Source organism: Haliotis rufescens, unplaced genomic scaffold (assembly GCF_023055435.1).
Source record: "Haliotis rufescens isolate VD_foot unplaced genomic scaffold, xgHalRufe1.0.p SCAF_8, whole genome shotgun sequence".
Classification (NCBI taxonomy): Eukaryota; Metazoa; Mollusca; class Gastropoda; order Lepetellida; family Haliotidae; genus Haliotis; species Haliotis rufescens.
Window position 1 is genome coordinate 49401003 of NW_025964372.1, and position 12719 is coordinate 49413721.

Consider the following 12719-nt stretch of genomic DNA (forward strand, 5'->3'; position numbering starts at 1 on the left):
TCCCTGGGTTAGATGTGTTATGAATATATTAGACAGTATTGGATTATCTTATGTATTTAACAATCCGTCAATCTGCACCACAAAGTGGCTAGTGTCAGAAGTAGAGCAAATACTTAAAGATCACTTTTTTCAGAAATGGAGAAGTGATGTTAATTGTAGTTCTAAAGGCTTATACTATAAACATTTAAAGGACACTCCGGTTCTCGATAAATATCTTCTATTGCCAAAACGAATAGCAATTCCAATACTACGATTTCGAACCTGTAATCATAATTTACCTAATGAGACTGGCCGATGGAAAAATATTCCAAAGGAAAATAGGACTTGTAAATTATGTAATTCCCCATCTATTGCTGATGAATTTCACTACTTATTCAGATGTAATTATTTTAAAAGAGAGAGGCGAACATTTCTCTCACCATATTATACTCAATGGCCAAATATTATAAAATTTGTAAAACTCTTATCAACAACAAACACACAGGATCTAAAAAAATTATCGAGATTTATTGTAAAAATGTCCATTAGTATTAAACATGCTAGGTAATCACATGTTGTTATTAATTGCCATCTTGTCTGCTTTTTGTACATATGCATAATTATTTATTGTAATATGCTCTTGTACCACCTTTTGTGGTTTTTGAGAATAAACTGATTCTGATTCTGATTCAGACACAGTATACCGACTCCGAGCCGAAGAACCCTTGTTTTAGACCCCCTGATGCCGAGCGCCAGACATGGTATCAACAAATATCAACTTTTGGTATGACGCGGCCAATGATCGAACCCCAGAGCTTCCGCTCTCCGGGTGGACGCTCTACCACTAGACCACGGAGGCGGTCATCAAGCATGGGCAAGTATTTGTTGACAATGCAGACAGCTCTGTCAGTGGGACTGGAAATGTGGGCCTGCTAGGAATACATTTGGGTGTGTATGTGCACCGTTTGTTCAACTGTCAAATATTTTGTGATGCAGTGTAACGTTGGAGCAATGGAAAAACTGCGCCATTTGCCAGCACACGTGAACCGATAAATACCGTTAGGTTACATGACTATCTTCAGGTCTCCTCTCGGAGCGTAAGGGTAGTCAAGTGGTTAAAGCGTTCGCTCGTCACGCCGAAGACCCGGGTTCGATTCCCCACATTGGTACAAAGCGTGAAGCCCATTGCTGGTGTCCCCCGCCGTGTTGCTGCTTGAATATTGCTCACAGCGGCGTAAAACCATACTCACTCACTCACTCTCCAGGTCTCTTCATATCTTTCTCCAGACAGAGGCTGCAAGTAGCCGAGCACGTCCGTATCTTATCACCTGCTTGAAAATTTCAGGCCCATTTTTCTTTGAAAAGTAGATATCATTTTACCATTTTAATACACAAATATAGCCACAAAACCCTTTCCATAATCATATGAAATATCCACTAAATGAAGAGTTCATTATACGTTTCCGATCTTTGGTGTTTCAGAGGTGTAAATCCAATCAGCACTGTCATCAATTATAAGTTTATAGATAAATCCCTTTTAAAAGAAGAATTTATTGGACAATATTTCAGCACATCTTTTACATTTGTGTTGAAAATCCTTTCAACTTTAATTCATACGTTATTTTATTCTACCTCATTTGACATCACGCCTATAGTACGAGACTTAAATGAGCACCGGGTGTCTGGACTCATTGACCTGGTTAACTGTGGGTCATCCTGCCCTGATGGCGTTGATCGTTGCCCTATCTCTAAGTCACCAGTTTGCCCCGAGCCGACTCGAGTACAGACAGGTCATCGTGAATGTAATGTTGCCGGGTGCCATGTGAAAAACATACACTCACTCAGTCACTCTTATGTTACTGGTGTGTTTTTATCATTGAAATATATATTCGAACAATAATTGTAATGCTGTATAGGGCTTCCATACACATTTACTCAAGAACAGCTGAGATGTTTGATGAAAGTGCACGTCCCTTCCGCCTCTTAGTGTTCAGTCTATGTCTAGGACGTCATGTGTTAGTCCAGGTCATGAATATGTATGAGGGCGTCTATTTTTAGATACGGACTCCTGTGCCTTATCATTGGTTTTCAGTGGTCCATTCATATAATATTCACCACTACTTTGGCATTTTTTGTCCAGTGGTGACTGTTTCGGCGTATGGTCGAGACTGGTTAATCTCTGACGTTGACGTGATATAAAACAATGTTACTGAATGTTTGAAATCAAACGTGCGCTATTGGAATACGATGACATGCGATCAACCAAGTCACCGAGCCTGTCACATTCAGTCGTCTCTTTAGACACTCATAGGTTGTTGGGGAGATGTATACTTACTTGAAATCCGCACGTTTTTTACTTAGGTTGTCATTATATGTACAACAAAGTCTCATGTTTTAAATCTCTCTTGTTGTCAAATATGACTAGGCTTTGTGTTTAGGTTGGCATATTTGTAGAACCATGTGGTGCTTATCCAGATATATTGCAAACTTACCTGCTGAAAATCACACTTAGTATAGGAGGCTTGCTTCATACTGTTTGACCCATTGGCAAGAAGTTCGCGTTGATTTCAATTACAGAGAATACAACAAACACTATGTAGATGTAAGTTGGTCAGGATATTCCCAGGTTTATAGGGTTTAACTTCACTTGAGTGAGTGAGTGAGTGAGTGACTGTTGTTTTATGCCTCAAGGAGCATTATTCCTGTTATATCACCGTGGCCAGTATAAATGCAAGTCTGGCTGCGGCCCCCTCATGGTACTGTACACAATCAGCCATACAGAGCACTCGATCCCTGTGGTAGATGTCTGACAACGATTACAGGAAACAGGTCCAATACTGCCGTCGTCAATATTTGTGTGTCAAGGAAACGTATGGGAGAAAACATGTTGATTTCCCTTCAATGTCTACCGGTACTGAATCATGTCAGGATCCTTCAGAAATATGTCGACCTTGAGATAGTGGTTTTGTGACTGAATGAGTGGCGGCGTGCCTGAGTGAGTTAGTGCACGCCGGGTTTGACGTTTATACCCCCATAAACCCAAAAAAACCCATAATAAAGTCACGTCCTATAAGTAGGTAAATCAACAATAATAACTTATAATAATAAAAGTTAATACACAAAAAACTGTAGACAGCAATACGAATCAGTGACATCGTTTGACCCGTGAAGATCTGGTGAGAATTGCTCTTCATCAACCATTGCTTACGCTTCTGTGCTTGTTGTACGAGGCGACTAACGGAGTCAGGTGGTCAAACGCGCTGACTTGGTTGATGCATGTCATGGTATCCATATTGCGTAGATCGAAGCTTATGACGTCAATAGCCTGATTGCCTGGTTCAGAATCGACTATTTACAGATCGCCGTCATATTGCTGAGTGCGGCTTTAAACAACAAACAAACAAACATACAAACAGAGACATCGTTGATCGCAATAATGCAATACAAGCCCCTCCCTTTCTCTTAAAGGCCAATCTGGAAACAGGAGTCCGTCAGTGAGTGAGTGTGAGTGAGTATGGTTTTACGCCGCTTTTAGCAATATTCCAGCAATATCACGGCGGGGGACACCAGAAATGGGCTTCACACATTGTACCCATGTCGGGAATCGAACCCGGGTCTTCGGCGTGTCGAGCGAACGCTTTAACCACTAGGCTACCCGACCGCCCCTAGTCCGTCAGTGGGAGTGTCCCATGTTTTAAATTTGTGGAGACATAGTTCGAAAGAAGGTTTGCTTGGTAAGCCCATCAAATGCCACGTAAGCAAATTATTTATAACTGTATACAGAGGGAAGGAACACAACAGAGCGAATTCAGGCACAAACGGAGATTGGGATACCCATATACATGAATACGGCACAGGTACATAATGCATGCCTTGAAAAGAAGCTCACTAACATCGGCCTCCTCTATTCTCTGCAAAGGCAACATCGATGTATCTGATCTAACAGACAGCAAATGTGTCCACTCAAAGAAAACTGAGAAGGGTTAATCACACAGCGTAAAATAAACTATATGTCTTTGTTGATCAAGAAACTTGTTGGAAGATGTTTAACCAGAGACCATATAATAGATATTCTACCATGAATTTGGAATTTACTCGAATCTGATTGGTCAATCAGAGGCTATTAAATCACAATAAACCCCCTCTGATTGAAACAGCTGGTTTGACGGCCGCATCACCGCGGAAGCTAATATTCATAGAACAGTACTATTTTCAGTCATTGTCGGTAGGCATATTTAAATAATTATATCTACAATTACAGGTTACAAAATGCACAGATGCGGTTACTGCAATATTAAAAGGTGTGTGGCTAAATTTAACATTTGAAACCTCATGCTGCGCGTTCGGTTCCAAATTCAATTTAGCGGGGTTAAATCTACAGGTAACCTAGCTCTACATTGAAAACACAGTATGTTTATCTCCTAATTATATGGTCTCTGGTTTAACTTACCACAGTTGCAATACATTTACAACTGAGGCCATGCAGGGAACTGTCCCAGTTTATTGACAAGCAGGACACACACAGGATCACACAGCACTATTATGATATATCTAATTCAGATGTATATCCAGGAAGAAAATGATTAATAAAACAGGGACCAGGAAATCTATTACCTCAGCTATTGTGAGTGACTTGGGGAAAACTTACGTCACGACCTTCTTGCACTGAAGCATCAGTCACGAATCCAAACCACGAACAAAATAGCAAACTGCAGACGTCATTATGTTGGAAGCAGTGCAGGCAAATACTATAGGAAGAATAAGCTTAGTGTTTAGGAACGTTAAGGAACATTCATTTCAAAATATATATCAACATTCATCTCTCTGACATGTTTTCAGAAACATGGAAGTAATGTCAATTGGATTTTATCAATTGACTCACATGTAACGTAGTCTGCATTATGGGTGAGCTTAATATATATGGTACATTGTAAGCCAGTTGGATTTCATGTGATTATACCTTTTAAACAGATGTTCAACAAAACACATGTCCAGATGCCGGATGAAGATATCGCTCTTCTCAGGCTCCCACTTTGTTGTTTCGCTTTCTTCCGTGGAGGTTACTGTCAACGTCGTGTCCGTGTCCAGTGCTCTCAGTATAATTATTAACACACATAAATGAAAACTGCAAAGTGACCAATGAATATCAGAAAATGCGAGGCCAAACTCATGTCCCACAATACTATAGTTAAATTAACCCAAAACAGGCCTCACTGCTAGCAAGCCATGATTCAGGTTAAGTACCACAATTTACGAAAAGATTAAATAACTTCAGGTATACAGGCATCTTTACCTTGACACTAGACTTGATGTACTCAGTGAATATTCCATCAAGTCCACAAGCTGTGTTATAACGTAACCTGTTACGGCTGAGGTTATGTCATCTTCACTAATATGCCAATCTAACAATTTACCCCTTTTGACTGAAACAAATCTAGGCTTACATCCTCTTCTTTATAATCATTCGATTCTGTAAAATAGTCCTACAATTGTTCGACACTGGAACCTTAAAGGAACTTAGCTGTTTACACAGATGTTCAACAAAACACATGTCTAGATGCTGGATGAAGATATCGCACTTCTCAGGCTCCTACTTTGTTGCTTCGCTTTACTTCCGAAGAAATTCTGTCAACGTCGTGTTCGTGTCCAGTACTCTAAGTATAATTATTGACACACATAAATACAAACTGTAAAGTGACCAATGAATATCAGAAAATACAAGGTCAAACTCACGTGCCGTAAAACCTATAAAAAGGGAAACAGCTTTGCTCTTGATGAACAGTTGGCTACAATGTTGTACAGATAGGATCCCAATGTTCTTTTCTTTGAATACTCGTCCATTGGCTTTATATAGACCGGTAGTTTAACATATATCTAACAGTTCATATCTATAAGAATTGGCTGTTGTGTCCCTTGAACACTGGTCTACACCCACATTCAACTAGATTCAAATATCGTGATCCCTTCAAGTTTATCCTCTGTATATAGACCAGAAGTTTACATATATCTGACCGGTTATAAACTAAGCGGCAACAGAAAGTGTAGGTTGGCAATTTGTAATTTTCCTAAAAACAGCGATGGAAAGTGGGTATTTGGAATATGACTGCCCAGGAACAGGTGCCGAAAAACACCTCACCCGAACGTGCCACCTTTGACGGCGCTCGTGCGGTGACAAAAAATGGTGAAACAGGCTTCCCGGCTGTGGCATAAACTGCACGTGCATGTTCGCTGTATAAATGCGTTCGTCTGCAGGGTATAACCAGACGTGATGAAAGCACACAAAAGAAATGCCACGACTGTCACAGGAGCAGAGAGAGAGAGAGAGCCATCGGTATGGTCGAAATGAGGGCAACACAGGGCCAAATTGCCAGAAGGTTTGCTTGTACACCATTGACAGTAGCCAGGCTGATTCAACAGTACAGGCAGACAGGGAGGACACAGGACAGGCCTAGAACCGGACGACCCCGAGTGACAACACCACTGGAAGACGGTCAGATACAGCTCATTCACCTGCGTTACAGATTCGTAACGGCAACGGCAACAACAGCGTTGGGACATCCCATTAGCCAACGTTCAGTACTACGACGACTTCGTGGTGCTGGAATCCGAGCGTATCGTCCTTTCCGAGGAATGGTACTGACTGCTCAACATCGACGCCTGAGACTGCGATGGGCGAAGCAGGATCGACGCTGGCAATTGAGAAACTGGGTGGGGGAGGTGTCATGGTGTGGGGCGGTATTTGTGGAGATCAGAAGACTGATTTGGTGATTATACAGGGAAACCTGAACGCTGTGCAGTACTGAGACATAGTGTTGCAGCCAGTTGTGCTTCTGTTCTTACAAAAAACAACAGCAGGGGGCATTGTTTCAACACGACAATTCCAGGCCCCATACTGCAAGACTGACTCGGAACTTTCTAAACCAGCAGAACGTTGACGTTTTTCCCTGGCCTGCCCAATCACCCGATACGAATCCTATTGAACATCTGTGGGACCATCTTGACAGACAGATTAGAGCACGCCATCAGTCTTCCGTCAACAGACAAGAATTGCAGCAGGCCCTGCGAGACGAGTGGCAACGGATTCCAGTCCACGTCATCAGAAGACTGACGTCATCGATGAGGCGGCGTATCACAGCATGCATAGAGGCAGCTGGAGGTCATACATGCTATTGAAGGCAACTGTGTCGACAATGAACTTGTAGTGTGCCTGACATTTCAGACAACTTTTGGAAATGAAATTTCTTACCCCACCATTATTTTTACCTTGAGCTTACATTACCTGTGATTGCACAATTTCATTGAAACTGTGGTTGATCAATCATTTGTTACCGCTCCCTAGATTATATTATAATTCACAACAAAACCTCTTCTTGTTATTTTTTTATCGATCATGGAACTCGACCTATACATTCTTTTGCCGCCCAGTTCATTTATAGGAATTGACCCCCTGTCTATACCCGCGTCCAACTGAATTCAAATACCGTGATTCCTTCACGTTATATCCTCTGTGTATAGAAACATGAGCAATTGTTATGCTTAATGGGGATGATTGAAATCAATTCTACCACGGCGTCACAGTTGTAGGCAAGGCACACCTGATACACTCCCTATGGTGGGCGACTGAATAGCAAGCCAGGTATCTGTCCATCCCGTGTTGATGTACTTGTAGTGCACATTGGAGAGTCTGTAAATGTAAAATGTACTCCATCTACTGTTACTTTATCAGATCCTCCCACACAACAGACAGTGTCAGGTCCCTCCATGTCCACACACAGAGTATAGGTCGTACGTGCTGCGACGGAAAGAGACCTCGGAAACAGGACGTCGTTCAGCTTTCTCCTGCCTTGAAGCGTCATCCTGGTGTTCAGGAACGGTTCAGCAATCAGCACGTTAATGGGGTCATACACTCTGATTGTCAGTTTATACTCTTCATCATTCCGCCCCCCAAACAGTACACACCCCAGTAGGAGAATGTTCTGACTAGGTGAGAAGGAGATAGCACTTTTCTCAGGTGGCATAAACAAAAAGGAGTGAGACGAAAACCTATTCACCACACTTCCATAGGATGCTACATGCTTCTCCTGAATGATATTGTGGGCCTTTCTCTATGAATGTTTAAACGGAGATATGTCAACATTTGTTTCTGTAGCTCTGTCCATTATTCGTACTCTCTCACTGTCTGTCAGCACACCAGATCGGCCTACAACCTTCACCAGATACTCCAGGGGGATGCTGGTAAACCGGATCTCATACCTCATATCTCCCAGGAGTCTCCGTATGTTCTCAGGCGTGTCACTCACACCTTCCTCTCGGCATCTTTCCCTTGCCCAGGACAGCACAGCATCAAATACGTCTTCCTCTTTCAAATCTAAATTCTCTGACCTGACAAACTGATCCACACAATCAGGGCAAAGATTCACAAACCCGACTGACTTGGTGACCCTCGTCCCCCCTTCAGTAAGAATCTTCAGCGCGTTCTGTTCGAGGTCCAGCTCTCCGTAGACATGACATTGTTCCAGGATCTGGCAGACATTGTCTTCTGACAGGGATTGTTCCAGGAACGTTACACACAGATTGAACAATGCGTCTTGAGAATATTTCCTAGAGGTGTACATGAGTCCTGTGACTGTTTCACCATTGATAGTGGCCTTGTCTGTGTAAACATACCTACAATGATATATTGAAACAATGTTACGTTGTTGAAAACAAAGATCAAAAGGTATCTACAGTACTATTTAAGATGAATGGATTAAAATTACGTTAATGGTACAATGGATTAATTAAGATTTTATCAGAGTTCTCAAACTTTTTCTCAAATCCAAATAGCACAATCATGTTGGGTTGTCTGTTGTAAATGTTCACCTGTTCAGACATGTATAGTTGTAGTTACTTGTAGAGGTTAACCCATGTAATATTCCTTCTTCTCACTTGTCAGGTCAGCATCAAAACAACAAACACAGCTATATGCTACCCACAAAACTCCCTTGATGAAGGACATGCAGACGTAGTTCTACTGATCTGATATTGCTTTCGTAACTACAAATCCATACACTTGAAATTTAACTTGAATATGGAATTACACCTTTCTTTCTGCCGAGCGACTTCGAGACTTTGGTATAAAATCAGCATTGATTATGGAAGGTGCTATTTTCTCTGGGTAATTGATGATTTGTAAAACCGCCAGATCAATCTCACCTCAAGAACTCTTTGAAGATGTCTGCCTCAATGTCGGGGATGGTTACCTCCCCTGTCTCCGCCAGGGGGCCACAGAACATAGCTTCGAAGACACAGCTGCGACTGACAAGAACGTAGCGGTGAGCTCGGACCACCTGTTTCTCTGCCCCCACACGGAAGGTGACGTCACTGAAGTCTTCCGTGTCGACCATGCGCAGATTACACTCTGTGACAGTCTTCTTTGACTGCCAGTTGTCCACATATCCAGATCCTCGGCTTGTATCGGACATCCTATAGCGTGGAACTGACAACAAAAGGACACATAGATGATAACCATGAGTTGATGGTTAAAGCACTTGTCATATAAATGTAATGTGTAAAGTGCAGTGTATAATGCTATTATATACAACTGAGTCTTAAAACTCACTTGGCTTAAATCACGTTTGAGTGTTGCTAAGCAACAATGTGTTCATTCCATAACCTACACAATCAACTATACTTGACAAGGGCTTTGGTTGCAGTGGCCTTAGTGTGGGAGACATGTTTGCGTACGTTATGGAACTGATCCACGAGCGTCACACTGTAAGATACACCTTATATTGAAATGGATGTAGTGAATGAAGGCCTTATTGCATCATGGACACTTAATACGACGGACTCGAGGCCGCTGTATATATTTAGGGTCCATGATTGCATTCACTGTCTGCGAAATGAAAGTTCTTCTGTCTTTCTAACACCATGGGACCAACTTCAGTCCTAGTGTACAGATCCCCGCCACACAGTCCACAGTCTGGATCCTTGAATCTGTTACTGTACTCGGGCGTGGGGCAATGCTACTATTGAGTCCCTACTGACTGAGAAGGCACAAGGACTCTAATGTTGACTAAAGCATGAAATAAGATGTAAACCATCCCTAAACCCTATTTATCATCCAAAACTGGCTCCCACAGGAGATATCGCTTTGATGGGATCAAGCGATATCTACACTGTAGATATCGCTGCAACGAAATTACATCACAATGCTTTGCAGACCATTGTGACATCACTGGTTACAATGACGTCACAATCAAATGACATCACTAATGGCTCTGCTACTGAAGCTGTTTGCAGTACTTTTTACACTGAAGACACTGCTAATTACTGTCTACAAATTGAAAAAGTTGAAAGAATGATGTTGGATGATAAATAAAATCTCACCCTCGTTTCTTTTTATATCAAATATATCAACACTCGTTGATAAAAGTGGCAAAAATCCTCGGCAAGCCTCGGAATTTTTCCACTTTTATCAACTCGTGTTGATATATTTGATATCAAAAGACACTCGGGTGAGATTCTCTATGTAGCATCTAGGTTGACAGGACTGACTTATGGATCTCCACTTTCTCATCTATTCTATATGATCTACTTTGCAGAAACTGCTTTCCAGACATCACTGTTAATGAATTCATTAAAGAAAGAATGTAGATTACACCTTTGTCCTGCTACTGGTCAAGACGACGCCTCTAACAAAACCTATTGTGATATGCACAACCATCCTTGGGATGGCAAGGACATTGTCAGTCAAGAATTCCTCCCTAACCTGAAAACCATAGTTCAACTTGAGAGCAAGCCTGTTCTAACCGGCTCAACATCTACACATTTGTAAACATAATGAAGGAAGAGTCCCATAATGAAGGAAGGGAGGAAGAATTCCAAATTCAACCTGGTGGCAGGCTGCCACCAAAGAGACGAAAATACACAACCTCCACACAAGTATCCTCAGTGAACAACATGAACTTATGACCGGCAGAAAGCTCCACTTTGTTGGCCTGTCAACGTGTTTTTCATGTCAATCATTGAAAAAATGGAAACTCATTAATGTCTTGTACATTGCAAACCATTTTATTGATTTTCAGAATGTATGTTTCGGAACATGTATCGTACAATGTTTGAAGGTGTGAGTCAACGTTGACAATTAAACATGCTAATTAAACCAATAACCATATTCACATAATTGATTTTAATAAAATATGTATCTTAATACGTTTCTTGCACTGTATCTTATTGTGTAATATATCTGTATATTTGTAATGTGTACATGTATAAATGAATAAACGAATACCTGACATTCTGCCACAGACTCTAGTTAATCATCTAATTGTCCCCAAGAACAACAGGTGAGGCCGTAGTGAGGTTCCCGTGTACAGTGCATATTACGTATAATCTTTTCCATCCCCTTGATGTACATGTTCATACATGCGTGAGGGGGTACACATATGGTGAGGGGTCCCCGTGAAAGTACTTATAACGTATAATCTTTTCCATCCCCTTGATGAACATGTTCATACATGCGTGAGGGTCGACAGGTAGACATATGGTGAGGGGTCCCCGTGTACAGTGCATATTACGTATAATCTTTTCCATCCCCTTGATGTACATGTTCATACATGCGTGAGGGGGTACACATATGGTGAGGGGTCCCCGTGAAAGTACTTATAACGTATAATCTTTTCCATCCCCTTGATGAACATGTTCATACATGCGTGAGGGTCAACAGGTACACATATAGCGAGGGGTCCCCCACAAGCTTGATGAAATCTACAACTATCCAGTGACTCAGTATCGTACTTCCGTGCCGGGATTCGAACCCAGAATCATAGGTTTGTGGCGTGCCCAAGGGACACAACTCTGCAAAGCGACTCGCGGCGCCTTAGACGACTGGGCCACCCGTGACCCCCTAGTAAGTAAGTAAGTATCGTACTTCACATCTTAGTCAGAACCAATTTTACAGTCAACCCTTTTCATTATGGAAAAGCACAGATATGCTGGATAACGATTTTTACACATTAACACAAATGTTTACAAGCCAAGTCAATTACAATAAATGTAACAGTTACTTGTTTTGTATAGACCAAGATGATCAAAGGGACATAACTCTGCAGAGTCTAATACAAAAAACTTATGTGGATTCTCCCCACGGTTTACGCGACGATCAATATCACATTAGTCACAAACATTCACACAAAAAATTCCATGATAGCCGGGAACCTTGTTATGTATCACAGAACTTATGGATACTCTGACCAACTGACTGTTACACCAGAGACCATATAATAGTCCCGACAGGCTGCGCAGAACAAGCCGGAGCACTAATTATTTCAATCATATTAAATGATATTATTTAGATTCCATATGTATCAGAGACCATAAAATATTTAATTGTCTCTCCATATATATGAGGACATTCTGCTAGCAAAATGGTTATGAAAGCTGCAATGTATATATGCCAATAAGCTACCAGGAATGGTTCAATGAGTTTCCCAGTTAACTCTCTCACATTCTGCATCTGCTATGCCTTGATTTGGTTGGTTTGTTGTTTAACGCCGCACTCAACAATATATGACGGCGGTCTGTTAATAATCGAGTCTGGACCAGACAATCCAGTGATTAATATCATGAGCATCGATCCACCCAATTAGGATCGATGACATGTATCAACAAAGTCAGCGAGCCTGACCACCCGATCCCGCTAGTCGCCTTTTACGACAAGAATAGTCACCTTTTACGGCAAGCATGGGATGCTGAAG

The 12719-nt window shown here is 41.6% G+C and overlaps 1 protein-coding gene across 2 annotated transcripts in view; it reads right to left on the minus strand.

The window, feature by feature from the left end:
* The window catches only part of LOC124123669 (BTB/POZ domain-containing protein 6-like), a 28120-nt gene extending 18025 nt beyond the window's left edge, over positions 1-10095 (minus strand). Inside the window, exons 1-2 of one of the 2 annotated variants that reach the window (XM_046486830.2) lie at positions 9175-10095; positions 7345-8646 (exon numbers count right to left, since the gene is read on the minus strand). In XM_046486830.2, coding sequence (XP_046342786.2) covers positions 8085-8646; positions 9175-9443 — 831 coding nt within the window. In that variant the 5' untranslated portion in view covers positions 9444-10095 and the 3' untranslated portion in view covers positions 7345-8084. Of the gene's footprint in view, positions 1-7344; positions 8647-9174 lie in introns of those variants that run through there. The other variant, XM_048388917.1, reaches the window with a different exon arrangement.
* Positions 10096-12719: the final 2624 nt, after the last annotated feature.